This window comes from Schistocerca nitens, chromosome 2 (assembly GCF_023898315.1).
Source record: "Schistocerca nitens isolate TAMUIC-IGC-003100 chromosome 2, iqSchNite1.1, whole genome shotgun sequence".
In the NCBI taxonomy this organism is placed as follows: Eukaryota; Metazoa; Arthropoda; class Insecta; order Orthoptera; family Acrididae; genus Schistocerca; species Schistocerca nitens.
In genome coordinates, this window is record NC_064615.1 from 790476509 (window position 1) to 790489665 (window position 13157).

General features: G+C 45.1%; 1 protein-coding gene across 1 annotated transcript in view; it reads right to left on the minus strand.

The window, feature by feature from the left end:
• LOC126235335 (valine-rich protein-like) overlaps window positions 1–13157 on the minus strand; it is a 39028-nt gene that overhangs the window by 10018 nt on the left and 15853 nt on the right. The window contains exon 2 of the mRNA XM_049944057.1: window positions 5785–5881. Within this exon, the coding sequence (XP_049800014.1) occupies window positions 5785–5881 (97 nt within the window). The remainder of the gene's footprint in view (window positions 1–5784; window positions 5882–13157) is intronic.

The following is a 13157-nucleotide window of genomic DNA, read 5'->3' on the forward strand; positions in this document are numbered from 1 at the left end:
GAAACCTTCAGAAACAGTTCGTCACAAATAGTTTCAATTCAAATCTCATGCGTATCGAATATCGTCTTAATTCAGCGACGGGATTTGTTATTTCCTCTCATTTGGTACAACTAGGGGACATAAAGTCGTCTAGCGAACTAATCCACGAGAAAAAGTTATTGACCCTCTGCTATGCTATACCTATGAAACGACTTAAGAGACAATTTGAGCATCCCTCTCAGATTATTTACAGATGATGATGATGCATGTTCCGTCTAGTAATGTCATCGGTACATCAACACTAATTTCAAAAGATCTCTACATGGCGCAAAAAGTGGCAGCTGAACCTAAACTAAAAACCAAAGGATTACAATTAATATCAAATTCAACTGGAACCATCGCGTACTGCTGAAGGTAAAGATAACGGAAAACGATGTTTTACTGGTAGAACACTACTAAAAGACTGCATCATCTTCTAGAGTACTGCTGCACGATGTGAGTTGGAGATATGATAAACGAGTCGGGATGGAATGTATTTAAAATCCGAAATACACTCCTGGAAATTGAAATAAGAACACCGTGAATTCATTGTCCCAGGAAGGGGAAACTTTAGTGACACATTCCTGGGGTCAGATACATCACATGATCACACTGACAGAACCACAGGCACATAGACACAGGCAACAGAGCATGCACAATGTCGGCACTAGTACAGTGTATATCCACCTTTCGCAGCAATGCAGGCTGCTATTCTCCCATGGAGACGATCGTAGAGATGCTGGATGTAGTCCTGTGGAACGGCTTGCCATGCCATTTCCACCTGGCGCCTCAGTTGGACCAGCGTTCGTGCTGGATGTGCAGACCGCGTGAGACGACGCTTCATCCAGTCCCAAACATGCTCAATGGGGGACAGATCCGGAGATCTTGCTGGCCAGGGTAGTTGACTTACACCTTCTAGAGCACGTTGGGTGGCACGGGATACATGCGGACGTGCATTGTCCTGTTGGAACAGCAAGTTCCCTTGCCGGTCTAGGAATGGTAGAACGATGGGTTCGATGACAGTTTGGATGTACCGTGCACTATTCAGTGTCCCCTCGACGATCACCAGTGGTGTACGGCCAGTGTAGGAGATCGCTCCCCACACCATGATGCCGGGTGTTGGCCCTGTGTGCCTCGGTCGTATGCAGTCCTGATTGTGGCGCTCACCTGCACGGCGCCAAACACGCATACGACCATCATTGGCACCAAGGCAGAAGCGACTCTCATCGCTGAAGACGACACGTCTCCATTCGTCCCTCCATTCACGCCTGTCGCGACACCACTGGAGGCGGGCTGCACGATGTTGGGGCGTGAGCGGAAGACGGCCTAACGGTGTGCGGGACCGTAGCCCAGCTTCATGGAGACGGTTGCGAATGGTCCTCGCCGATACCCCAGGAGCAACAGTGTCCCTAATTTGCTGGGAAGTGGCGTTGCGGTCCCCTACGGCACTGCGTAGGATCCTACGGCCTTGGCGTGCATCCGTGCGTCGCTGCGGTCCGGTCCCAGGTCGACGGGCACGTGCACCTTCCGCCGACCACTGGCGACAACATCGATGTACTGTGGAGACCTCACGCCCCACGTGTTGAGCAATTCGGCGGTACGTCCACCCGGCCTCCCGCATGCCCACTATACGCCCTCGCTCAAAGTCCGTCAACTGCACATACGGTTCACGTCCACGCTGTCGCGGCATGCTACCAGTGTTAAAGACTGCGATGGAGCTCCGTATGCCACGGCAAACTGGCTGACACTGACGGCGGCGGTGCACAAATGCTGCGCAGCTAGCGCCATTCGACGGCCAACACCGCGGTTCCTGGTGTGTCCGCTGTGCCGTGCGTGTGATCATTGCTTGTACAGCCCTCTCGCAGTGTCCGGAGCAAGTATGGTGGGTCTGACACACCGGTGTCAATGTGTTCTTTTTTCCATTTCCAGGAGTGTATTTTTACTAGATTTCAGTTGCGCTAGATTTCAACCATAACCTTTGTCCTGCCAACGACACAACGTTTTATTGATTTGCACTGACATAAGGAGAAATGTCAGTGCAAATCAATGAAACATTTTTTCGTTCGCAGCAAATGGAAATCTTGGAACACGTGAAGCAATACTGACCCTACGACTTATCTTAAAAGATGGATTAAGGAAAGGCAAACCTACATTTCTAGCGTTTGTAGTTTTAGAGAATGCTTTTGACAAGGGTGATTGGAAAACTCTCCTTCAAATTCTCAAGGTGGAAGGGGTCAAATACGGTGAGTAAAAGTCTATTCACAATTTGTACAGAAACCAGATGGCAGTTATAAGAGTCGAGGGGTATGAAAGGGAAGCAGTGGTTGGGAAGGGACTAAGACAGGGTTGTAGCCTATCCCCGATGTTATTCAATCTGTATATTGAGCAAGCAGTAAAGGAAACAAAAAAAATTGGAGTGTGAACTAAAAACGATGGAGAAGAAATAAAAGCTTTGCGGTTTGCCGATGACATTGTAATTTTGTCAGAGACGGTAAAGGACCTGGAAGAGCAGTCGAACGGAATGGACAGTGACTTGAAAGGAGGATCTAAGACGAAGATCAACAAAATCAAAACGAGGATAACGCATTGTAGTCGAATTAAACCAGGTGATGCTGAGGGAATGAGATTAGGAAATGAGGCAAGGTAGTGAATGAGTTTTGCTATTTGGGGAGCAAAATAACTGATGATGGTCGTAATAGAGAGGATATAAAATGTAGACTCGCAATGGCAATGAAAGCGTTTCTGAAGAAGAGAAATTTGTCAACATCAAGCATAGATTTAAGTGTCAAAAAGTCATTTCTGAAATTATTTGTATGGAGTGTAGCCATGTATGGAAGTTAAACATGGACGATAAGTAGTTTAGACAAGAAGAAAATAGAAGCTTTCGAAATGTGGTGCTATGGAAGAATGCTGAAGGTTATGTGGGTAGATAACGTAACTAATGAGGAGGTACTCAATATATTTGGGGAGAAGATGAATTTGTGGCACAACTTGACTAGAAGAAGGGATCTGTTGTGAGTACATGTTCTGAGGCATCAAGGGATCAAACATTTTGTATTGTAGGGCAGCTTGGAGGGTAAAAATCATAGAGGGAGGCCAAGAGATGAATACACTAAGCAGATTCAGAAGGATGTAGGTTGCAGTAGTAACTTGGAAATGAAGAACTGGAGAGCTGCATCAAACCAGTCTCTGGATGAAGCCTACAACAACAAAAGGGAGAAATGGCCATCGTAATAAAAGTAGAGGTATCAGAGATAACATGGATACAATTGTGTGTCCACTTTGCATTTGCTTTTTGAGTGTGGAACGGTTGAAAAATAATATGGACATTCTGCCAGACACTTAATAATGAACTACAGATAACTCATTTGGATGTCGATGTTGAAAACCGACACATACTCTGACAACCCTCTTCAGAGTACGCTCCTACTGCACTACTGTGCAAACATAGGCGTAAGTAATACAGAAGGAAAAGGTAGAGAGCAAATGTCAGCAAGCAAAGAGAAACTACCATCAGATTACAAGGTTTGAGGTAAACCTCTGAAATCCATCATGCTGTTCAAATCTTCCGTTTCTACATATCGAGCTCCAGGATATTTCAGGAATGGCACCTTATTATCAAGGAACAAATGGTTCAAATGGCTCTGAGCACTATGGGACTTCACGTCTGTGGTCATCAGTCCCCTAGAACTTAGAACTACTTAAACCTAACCAACCTAAGGACATCACACACATCCATGCCCGAGGCAGGATTCGAACCTGCGACCGTAGCAGTCGCGCGGCTCCGGACTGCGCGCCTACAATCGCGAGACCACCGCTGCCGGCTATCAAGGAACACTCCTGAATTGCGCTTGAAGTTGACAGATAGTCTTAGGGCTATCACGGCCGATGCCGAATTCAGTTAAATGTGCGAGCAAAGAGTACGTAGTCGATCTGTAGGACAATTTACTAATTGTTCGTCCCCATCAGCGGGAATCTGATTAAATGAAACTTTGAATAGAGAACATTTACTATTTGAGGAGGAAAATGACTGCCGATGTCAGGAGAGGATACAAAATGGAGGCTGGTAATAGCAAGTAAAGCTTTCTGTAAAAAGAAAAGAAAAGAAAACATCGAACATAGATTAAAGTGATTTCAAGTAGTTTCTGAAAACATTTGTCGGGAGGGTAGTCGACTACAGAAGAGAACTTGGACGATATCCGCTACAAAGCAGTGTTTCTGTTGTGGAGGGAGGTACCACTACTGTGTCAAAGATGACAAACAAGTGTGTCGATGCTGCATAAATTGGTTGAGCTTCTTTTATTTGATGCTTAGAGTGCAAATGTTTGTTTTCCGCAGGACACGGTCTCTACTTTAAATGACACAGAGACGAGTGTGGTACTTGGTTTTAAATTTTGTGACTCAGTTCCCTTACCTAAAAGATTGTGAGGTTTTAGTGTCAGCAAAATGCCTGGGTGCGTCGATCATTTTTGAGGAGGCACCCAGCCACAGTAATTTAGCCACTTTTAGAGGTGTCTGTACCCGCATTTTATGATTAGCTAGAAATGCATCACGGCTTCACACAGATGGCAATGGGTATCTACAACCAGACGACTTATTTATAACATGTTGAGATATAAAGAAACCTTTCTTGCAAATAAGTCTATCTTTTAATGAAAACTGTATCACAATCCCTAGAACAGTTCCTGAGATTAACCCGAATCCACAGACCAAAACCACTACGAGGAAATTTAATCTATCATACGTACATAGAAGATATACACGAACCTTCCTCGTGAATCAGTGTACATAGTTGCGTAAACAGTATCAGAATCCTTACAGCAATTCCCGAGCTTAGTTGTGACATACAGGCAGAAAAAGATGGCACTGACTTTAATTTATAACGTGTACAGAAGGAGGGTGTATGTATATACATACAGTTTCCTGCCGGCCCTTTGCAAATCTTTCAGTTAGTCGTCTCCCTAGGTAGTTATCCAACCGGAGAAAGGTAACCTGCGGCTTAACGTGGAATCCGTACCTCTTTTCCTTCTGGCGACTGTCCACTTAATTGAAATGTGAATGCTGGTTTGAAAGACAGTTTGGAAAATCCGTGGGCCAACCGGTATTCGATCCCGCGTCCTTTCAGCTTCCAAGCAAACTTTTTACTGCCAGAGCCAGACCACCACGCCCGACTTGGGTTGCACTCAAGCTTCGCTGCTCTCTGGAAATGCAGCGGCGGACAGTTCATAGTTCAACCAGTTTCAACGAAATATTTATAAATTATGTATACGAAACTTCCTCGTGCACCAGTGTACCCTTAACTAAAATCCTATCGATATCCCGACAGTAGTTACTGTGATTAACCTGAGCATACAGTTAGAAGCAAGCGGGGGACTTCTATTTATACATGCACAGATTTGATCTATAGTTATTTGACTGCCTTTTTTTTCATGGACGGTTTTTATGAGCCTCCATATGTAAATGTTTTACTTCTTATTTATACAGCGGGGTGGCGTAAAGAGGAGGCTGGGATACGATTTTCGGGGCACCTGTAAAGAGCACTCATAGATACGACACTCTCCTGGCAGTTCTGCGGCAGCTGCTCACCTGCCAGGGAGCCGCCCACGTCGGCGACGCCGCCGTAGTCGGCGGTGAGCGCCGCGGCGTGGGCGTAGCTGTCACCAGCGCCTGCCGCCGCCGCCCCCACGTCCGCCACTGCTGCTGCCGCTGCCGCCCCCGCGTCACCGGCGCCGCCCCCGTAGTCCCCGGCGGCAGACGCGTAGCCACCGTCGGCGCTCAGGCCGCGCTTCTCCACGGGCTTCTCGTCCGGCTCCTCGTGCACCTGGATTGGCTCGGCCAGCGCCGCCACAACCAGCAGGAGCAACTGCAACACGACAACCCAGTGAGCAGCTCGTCACCAGTCGAGCCAGGGAGTTGGAAAATGAAACTATCTGTAACGGTAGGGGCCTAGTCACGAGGCTGGTGCTTTATGTAGGGCGTAGGTTGCAGCCAGTCAGCACAGCATTTCGCCTTGCCAGCAGCATCCTCTATAGCGAACCAGTTTTCTGGGCAAGTACCGTCTTTCAGAGAGGAACTAGACTGTGTGGCAGTATTTGTCTTCTGCATTAACGAGCCCCTTTTGGTCGTGTACAGTGTCCTAGAAGGAATAGCCATTATTCATAGATATGAAGGAACGCGCGTCTGGACATACGGACTATTACGAATGGCTTTCAAATAACTTCCGGGAATTCAGCCAGGTAACACTTTAAGCGACCGCCGATATTTCGGCGGGAGAACACCCCGCCATTTTCAAGGCAAACTGCAACGGACAGGCGGCGTACATGCAAATTTCAAACCTCGGTTCTCGGACTGAAGCAGGAAAGATAACACACACTGGACACTAGTGTCACCAAAGATGACCAAAGTCACAGCTATCGATAGTGAAACTATGAATTCGCAGGTGAGGTAGCATTGACTCTGTCCCTCTGTTTCTTGACAAGGGAGAGAGCCGGATTCCAAACAGAGTTTAAACAGAAACCTCCATCCCTGTTAACGAGGTTGCTCGCTAATTTAATCTCAACTGCCTCCCTAATATCACTGTCCCAATAGCTGGACGTGCATGCCAAAATCTCGGTGTTATTACGAATGGATTTCGTGATGCAGCACATTATTAACGTCACTGTTGCACGTGTTCCTTGAATAACTCGAAAACCGCAGCCTTTATAAAAAAACTCGTCGCACTACAAAATTAAACTACATTGAATTTCCTATACGAAAGTCCTTTTCATATTTTTCTCAAGGACTAACAGTCTGCATGAAGAGAGTGAAAGACTACTGAAAATCTAGCGCGACGCGCATGCGCGGTAACTTAGGTAGTTTTTGTAGGCCAATTCAGAATAGAAGAATACGATTAGACTTCAGCTGCATAATTTATTGATGACAAATGAAAAGCTGTGCCGCACTGGGACTCGAACCCGGATATCGCGCTTAAAGCGGTCGCCTAAATCTATTTGGTCTTCCGGGCGCGCTTCCTGCGCCGACCCAAATCTCCATATGTCACCGTGTGTCCACGTCCTGTATTCGCACAGTTGTTAATATTCTCATACGGACCCACTAACTTATTATTATCGCCGCCTTTCTAGGCATGTACTACTATTTTGTAATGCCCGTGTTTTATGGTTTACTATGCAATGTCCTTCGGATATGCGTGCTTGTGTTTTACTTAGTACTACGCAATGTCTTCTTGACATACATTAATGTGTTGTACGGTGTACTGTGGAATGTCTTTCAGTCATCTATGCGTGTGTGCATTGTTCAAATGGCTCTGAGCACTATGGGACATAACTTCTAGGGTCATCAGTCCCCTAGAACTTAGAACTAATTAAACCTAAGCAACCCAAGGACATTACACACATCCATGCCCAAGGCAGGATTCGACCCTGCGACCGTAGCGGTCGCGCGGGTCCTGACTGTATCGCCTAGAACCGCTCGGCCACCCCGGCCGGCGTGTGTGCATGTGCGAAGGATATTGTACAGTGCACTGGAAAACACAAAAAATGGTTCAAATGGCTCTGAGCACTATGGGACTTAACTGCTGAGGTCATTAGTCCCCCTAGAACTTAGAACTACTTAAACCGAACTAACCTAAGGACGTCACACACATCCATGCCCGAGGCAGGATTCGAACCTGTAAAACACAGACAATGGAGAATTGTACGATTTAAGATAGTTTGACTTGACTGACCATAAGTGACCCATATCAAACTGTTGGTCTCGACTTCCTCTGTCTAAACTTCTGTGGTACAATGTAAACAATGAGAAAGTATTGTGTAATACATAAAATAAATAACAATGTACATTAAAATGCTTCAGACTAAAAGCAATCTTGGTTGCGAAGTTATTTAGTATTAATGTTGCGTTTCATCCTTTTGGGGCATAATCAGATTGTCAATAAAGAACAAGAAATCAATCAATTAGAAACAAACAGAGGATAGGGCATTGTCCTATCTCACACGACTAGGCACGAAAAATGAACTAAAAGTAATAGAAACTTACGTAAAAGTAGCTGAATATGTAAACGACCTGTGATAAAACCATATAAAATGGAAAACGGACATAAGAGTAACCAGAGATGTAATTCATCCGTCATAAAAACGTATAAAATACAAGGTGGACATAGCGAAAAGAAAAGAAAACTGCCAGTACATCATTAAGAAGACAGAGGAAGGCGGTAGCTTTGTGTAAGCAAACGGATATTATGCTTCGTACAGCTCGTACCGCGTTTATTTTGTAAACGTGGCCCTATTTTGCGCTGCTGTGGCGCAGTAAGCTGGTAAGCCGAAATAACATGCGATAGTCGCTGAAATTTAGCCGCCACCTTTCTGTCTCTTCTTGAAGGCGGTTTCCTTCTCTTTTAGCATGGTCCACCTTGCATTTTATATGTTTTTGTGATGAATGGATTATATGTCCAGTTACAGCTGGGTCGATTGTCCATTTTACATGGCTTTATAACAGTGGGTTACATATCCAACCACTTTTGTGTAAGTTTCTAGTACTTTTAGTTCAATTTACTCGCGTAGTCGTGCAAGATACAACCATTTGCTTTTAGTTGATTGGTTTCTTGTTTTTTTTTTTTTTATTGACAATCAAATGATGCCCCAGAAAGGGCGAAACGCGTCATTGATGTTAAATAATTTCTCAACCGAGACTGTTTTTATTCTGAAATAATTCGAAACTGGTAGCTGTAGCACCCTGCCACAATGGAATGGAATATTTTTTACACTAAATGTATCCAAGGAAACCATTCGGATTAGGGCGTATGTTCATATGACGGTTTTCTGCTTCAAATAATCGTTGCTGTATATCTCTCAATATTGGTTACTCCTCATGGGACACGGTACATATACGACCTGGCCAGCCGAGCAGGTAATCGGTAAGGCTGAGGTATGCATCGACGTCGCCGTGTGTTGGTCTCTGCCGTGGAATCGCACACGCTCTTCCGACACAGCTATCATCGGCGCAGCCAAGATGCAAGCCAACTACCGCTTTTTGCCACCCTAGCCATCAGGCCGCATTCAGTCCGCCACTGTCTCCTCAGAACCGCCAGTTGGGCATCCTGCCCCCGCCTCATGGTCCAAGGTACGAACTGAGGCCCTCCTAACGCCAAGCCGCTGGGGCTCGACGCTGCCGGATGTAGCGTTCCAGCCAGGAGATCAGGGTTCGTCATCCTGAAGCGTCCGCGTTTCCTGCTTGGCTGGCTACTGGCCTGCTCCATTCCGCCACGCCATCGTGGTTTATCAAGAGCCAGCCGCTTGATATGCCCTGGTTGGCAAGGCCGCTCGCTACCGGGCTGCTTCTTCGAGCAGTGCTTATTATAGCGGCGCGTCCACACCGGCGCGCCAGGGTGCAGGGTTCAACGCCCATCGGTTGTCGCTTAACTAATTCAGGCTCGCCGCACTACGCCTGTTTTTGTTAAACCATAACGCACCATTATGTATCCCTCCCGCGCCATTACGTTTTACAAACATCAGTTTACCTTATGTACACAGGAACAACGTAAGATTCCGGGGGACTCGAAAATGTCTCGGTTTGTTCCAGTCTTTATGATGCGTCGAAGGTCAGGACTATAGACCGATCTCAATCGCTACGATTTTTACAGCATGAAGCGATCTACTAGAAATTCTCTTTCTTCATAAACGTCGTAACAACATTTGCTGGATTTGACACTTAGCCTGTTTCGACACTAATGAGTCATAATCAAAACCAATATCTTGTCGCACCCTGACGAGAGCTGCCAATGGTCACTTAAAGTCTTGTGGTAGATGACGGATTATCATTTTGGTTAGAAAATGTCGGTCAAAACTGTTGTCTAATCCACCAACTGTGAGCAAGATATCGTTAAGTGGAAGACTATAGAACCATGGCACATAGACTGCGCTCTTGAATGACGAAATATGTGGAGAGCAAGGACTTGCCTGTAGGAGCAAAAACTACTCTTGCAAGGTCTCGAGGACTCTGTTCGGCCAAAACATCCAGAAACTAATAGGTACCAGATCCCATCAGTATGTGTGTGTGGTTCCCATCTGCCAGATAGCTATTTGCTCAGTTCCGTACTCTGCTGAATTTAGTACTTGCTTCTTTACATCTATATCTATACTCCACATGCCACATTACAGTGTGTGGCGAAACTTGCGTCTGCTGGTACTACCATCTCACCCTTGTCATCTTCCATTCGCAAATGGTGCATGGGAAAAACCTCTATCGCTAAGCCTGCCGTGATCTGTAATTTGTCTATCTTTCTCATAGTGATCGTTTCGATAGACATATTTGGGAGGAAGTAATATGTTGTCTGACTCTACTTAGAAAGCAGACTCTGCGAATATTCATGATAAAACTCGCTTTTCTACACAACGCCTCACTTGTAAGAACTGCCTCTGGAGTTTGCTGAGCACCTTCGTAACGCCCTTCTGTTTACTAAACGAGCCCGTGACGAAGCGTGTAGCTGTTTGTTGAATCTTATCTGTTTGTATTCAGGCATTCTAGCAAGGGTGCCAGACTAATGACGAATGCGTAATAATTACTCTCTTTGTGAATGAATTACATGTTTTTACCTCTCTTCTATTTGAATCTTAGTCGGACACCTGCCTTTCCTGTAGTTAGCTTTATGTGGTAATCCCACTTTTAGTCGGTAGCTCCTTAGTATTTTACTGTCGTTATTGTTACCGGTGATATGTCGACAGAAGGGTGATCAACCCTTACACGATTTCTTCTTTTATTTATTCACAAAAAGTTGTAATTATTCACAATACGTAGTATTTGTGGGTGAAATTCCAGGATCTGTTTCAATAACCGATCCTCCACAGGTCTTCCTGAATTTCGTTATAGCCGCCCAACATAGCAGCCTTATGGAAAACTTATCCAAATACCCGACTTGAGAGAGGAATGTTAGAAAACAGAATTCAGTACCTCATTTTCAAGGGGTATATATCGTGCTTAACTCTAGGAAAAGCAAAAGGGTCGTTAAAATTTAATAAGTATACTACCATGAGAAACTGAAGTAGAGATGCTGCGTTGGAAAGAGAAAGCTACTGCCGCCTCAGCGAAAGGAGTGAATCAGCGCTGTACGTGACTAGGATGTCATTACTACTTGGACTAGGCGAGTGGAGGTTCGACATTCATGGTCACGATCGCAATTCCTTCGTAGCTCCCCGACGTATGGGACACACTATCTTTGAAGTAGTTCATATCACACAATGAGTGTCTATTTGTATTCGGATATACCTGTCACGCTCAGAATCAGATGTTCTTGACAATCGGAAATTGTTAGAGAGGAGACAGCGCAGCACTGCAATCAGTGATGCAGCCACCTGTAGCTAGTCTTACTAACCACAGGCAATACCTCGTGAAATGGTACTGAAATTACTATCCGACATACGTAGCCCTGCTCAAGGAATGCTGAAGAGGACGGAGATTAGCTAGTGCGCAGGAACGCTACCATAGGACGTTCTAAGCATCAAAAGGTTTAACAAGTTTTTATGTAATAAAAAACAGTGTGTATCGCATACAAAATTTTATTTTATAAACGGTGACCGGTTTCGATTAGTGTTTGATCATTTTTAGACGGTTAGTCCATGCTGACTGCCGGAGATGGTGGCACGGATCATGAACGGATCTAGGATGGGGTGAGGAGGAGATGCGCTGAAAATGATCAACCACTGATAAGAACTGGTCGCCGATCATAAAATAAAATTGCTGTACTCGATCTACACTGTTTTAGTAATTATATCAACAATTTTAGTAGGGTTTTACCACCGCTGTTGCTTCGTAAAACTACGTTTCAAAAAATCAAAAGGTTTACCCAGACTAGTGAGTCGCGCTATGTGTTAGTACACTCCACCAGTAACATAAAGGCGGAAACCAATGTCAGCCAGCTGCAAACTTTTCAGGTTGGTAGTGGAGCTACTCTCATCAGGGAGTTGTTTAAATGCGATAAAATGAAGCCACTTGTAAGTTTTGAATAACAACGGTGTCGATGGGAATGAAATGATGATGATAAGGGCAACACAACACCCAATCCCTGAGAAAATCTCCGACCCTGCTGGGAATCGAACTCGGTCCGTTAGGTATGACATTCCGTCGCGCTGATCACTCAGCTACCAGGGTCGGACATCGCCCCCATAATATTTTACTATTGTTGCGGAAGACTCAAGAGAAATGGGGATGCTTATGTGCTTAACCCGGTCACATGATTTCAATCCTACTGAGAACATCTGGGATGCCAACGAACGAGCCCTTGAACAACACCCACCCCAAAAATATCTTTCAATTTTGGATTCCGTTTGAGATTCCCGTCAGCAATTTAGATCCTCTGTGTAGTAGATGCCATTCCACGACTCGTGCCGCCGTCAGGTAGAGAGTTATTGTTTGTATCTAACATAGTGGTGTACTGGCGTTCAAGAGAAACATCACTTTACACTTGTAACTCCCTGAGAACGTATCATTGTTATTAAACAGTTCTTTATTTTAATGTACAGATCAGTACTTTTTTCTTTATAGACCACTAACAATAAAACCTACTTATTGTGGTGTCACCGCTAGACACCACACTTGCTAGGTGGTAGCTTTAAATCGGCCGCGGTTCATTAGTACATGTCGGACCCGCGTGTTGCCACTGTGTGATCGCAGACCGAGCGCCACCACACGGCAGGTCTAGAGAGACGTACGAGCACTCGCCCCAGTTGTACGGACGACATTGCTAGCGACTACACGTACGAAGCCTTTCTCTCATTTGCCGAGAGACCGTTAGAATAGCCTTCAGCTAAGTCCATGTCTACGACCTAGCAAGGCGCCATTTACCATATCTGGAGAGAGTCTCACTTGTATTATCAAGAGAAATGTACCACAATGAATTAAAGTTAAGTATACGAGAAGCTCCGTTCTTTTCTTTATAGCTTTCATCACGTATCCTGTTTCAGACTTAACGACAGTCGGCGTGTGTGTACGCGTGCCTTTCGGTTACCCGTCACTGTGGACTGGCTGCCTTGTCAGTCCACTACACTTATTATTGATCAGGTCGAACGCATTTCAATAAAAAATTAACAAATATAAAAATTAATTACTAATCGTATATGTCTTATTATGAGGTAATTATGTATTCGATA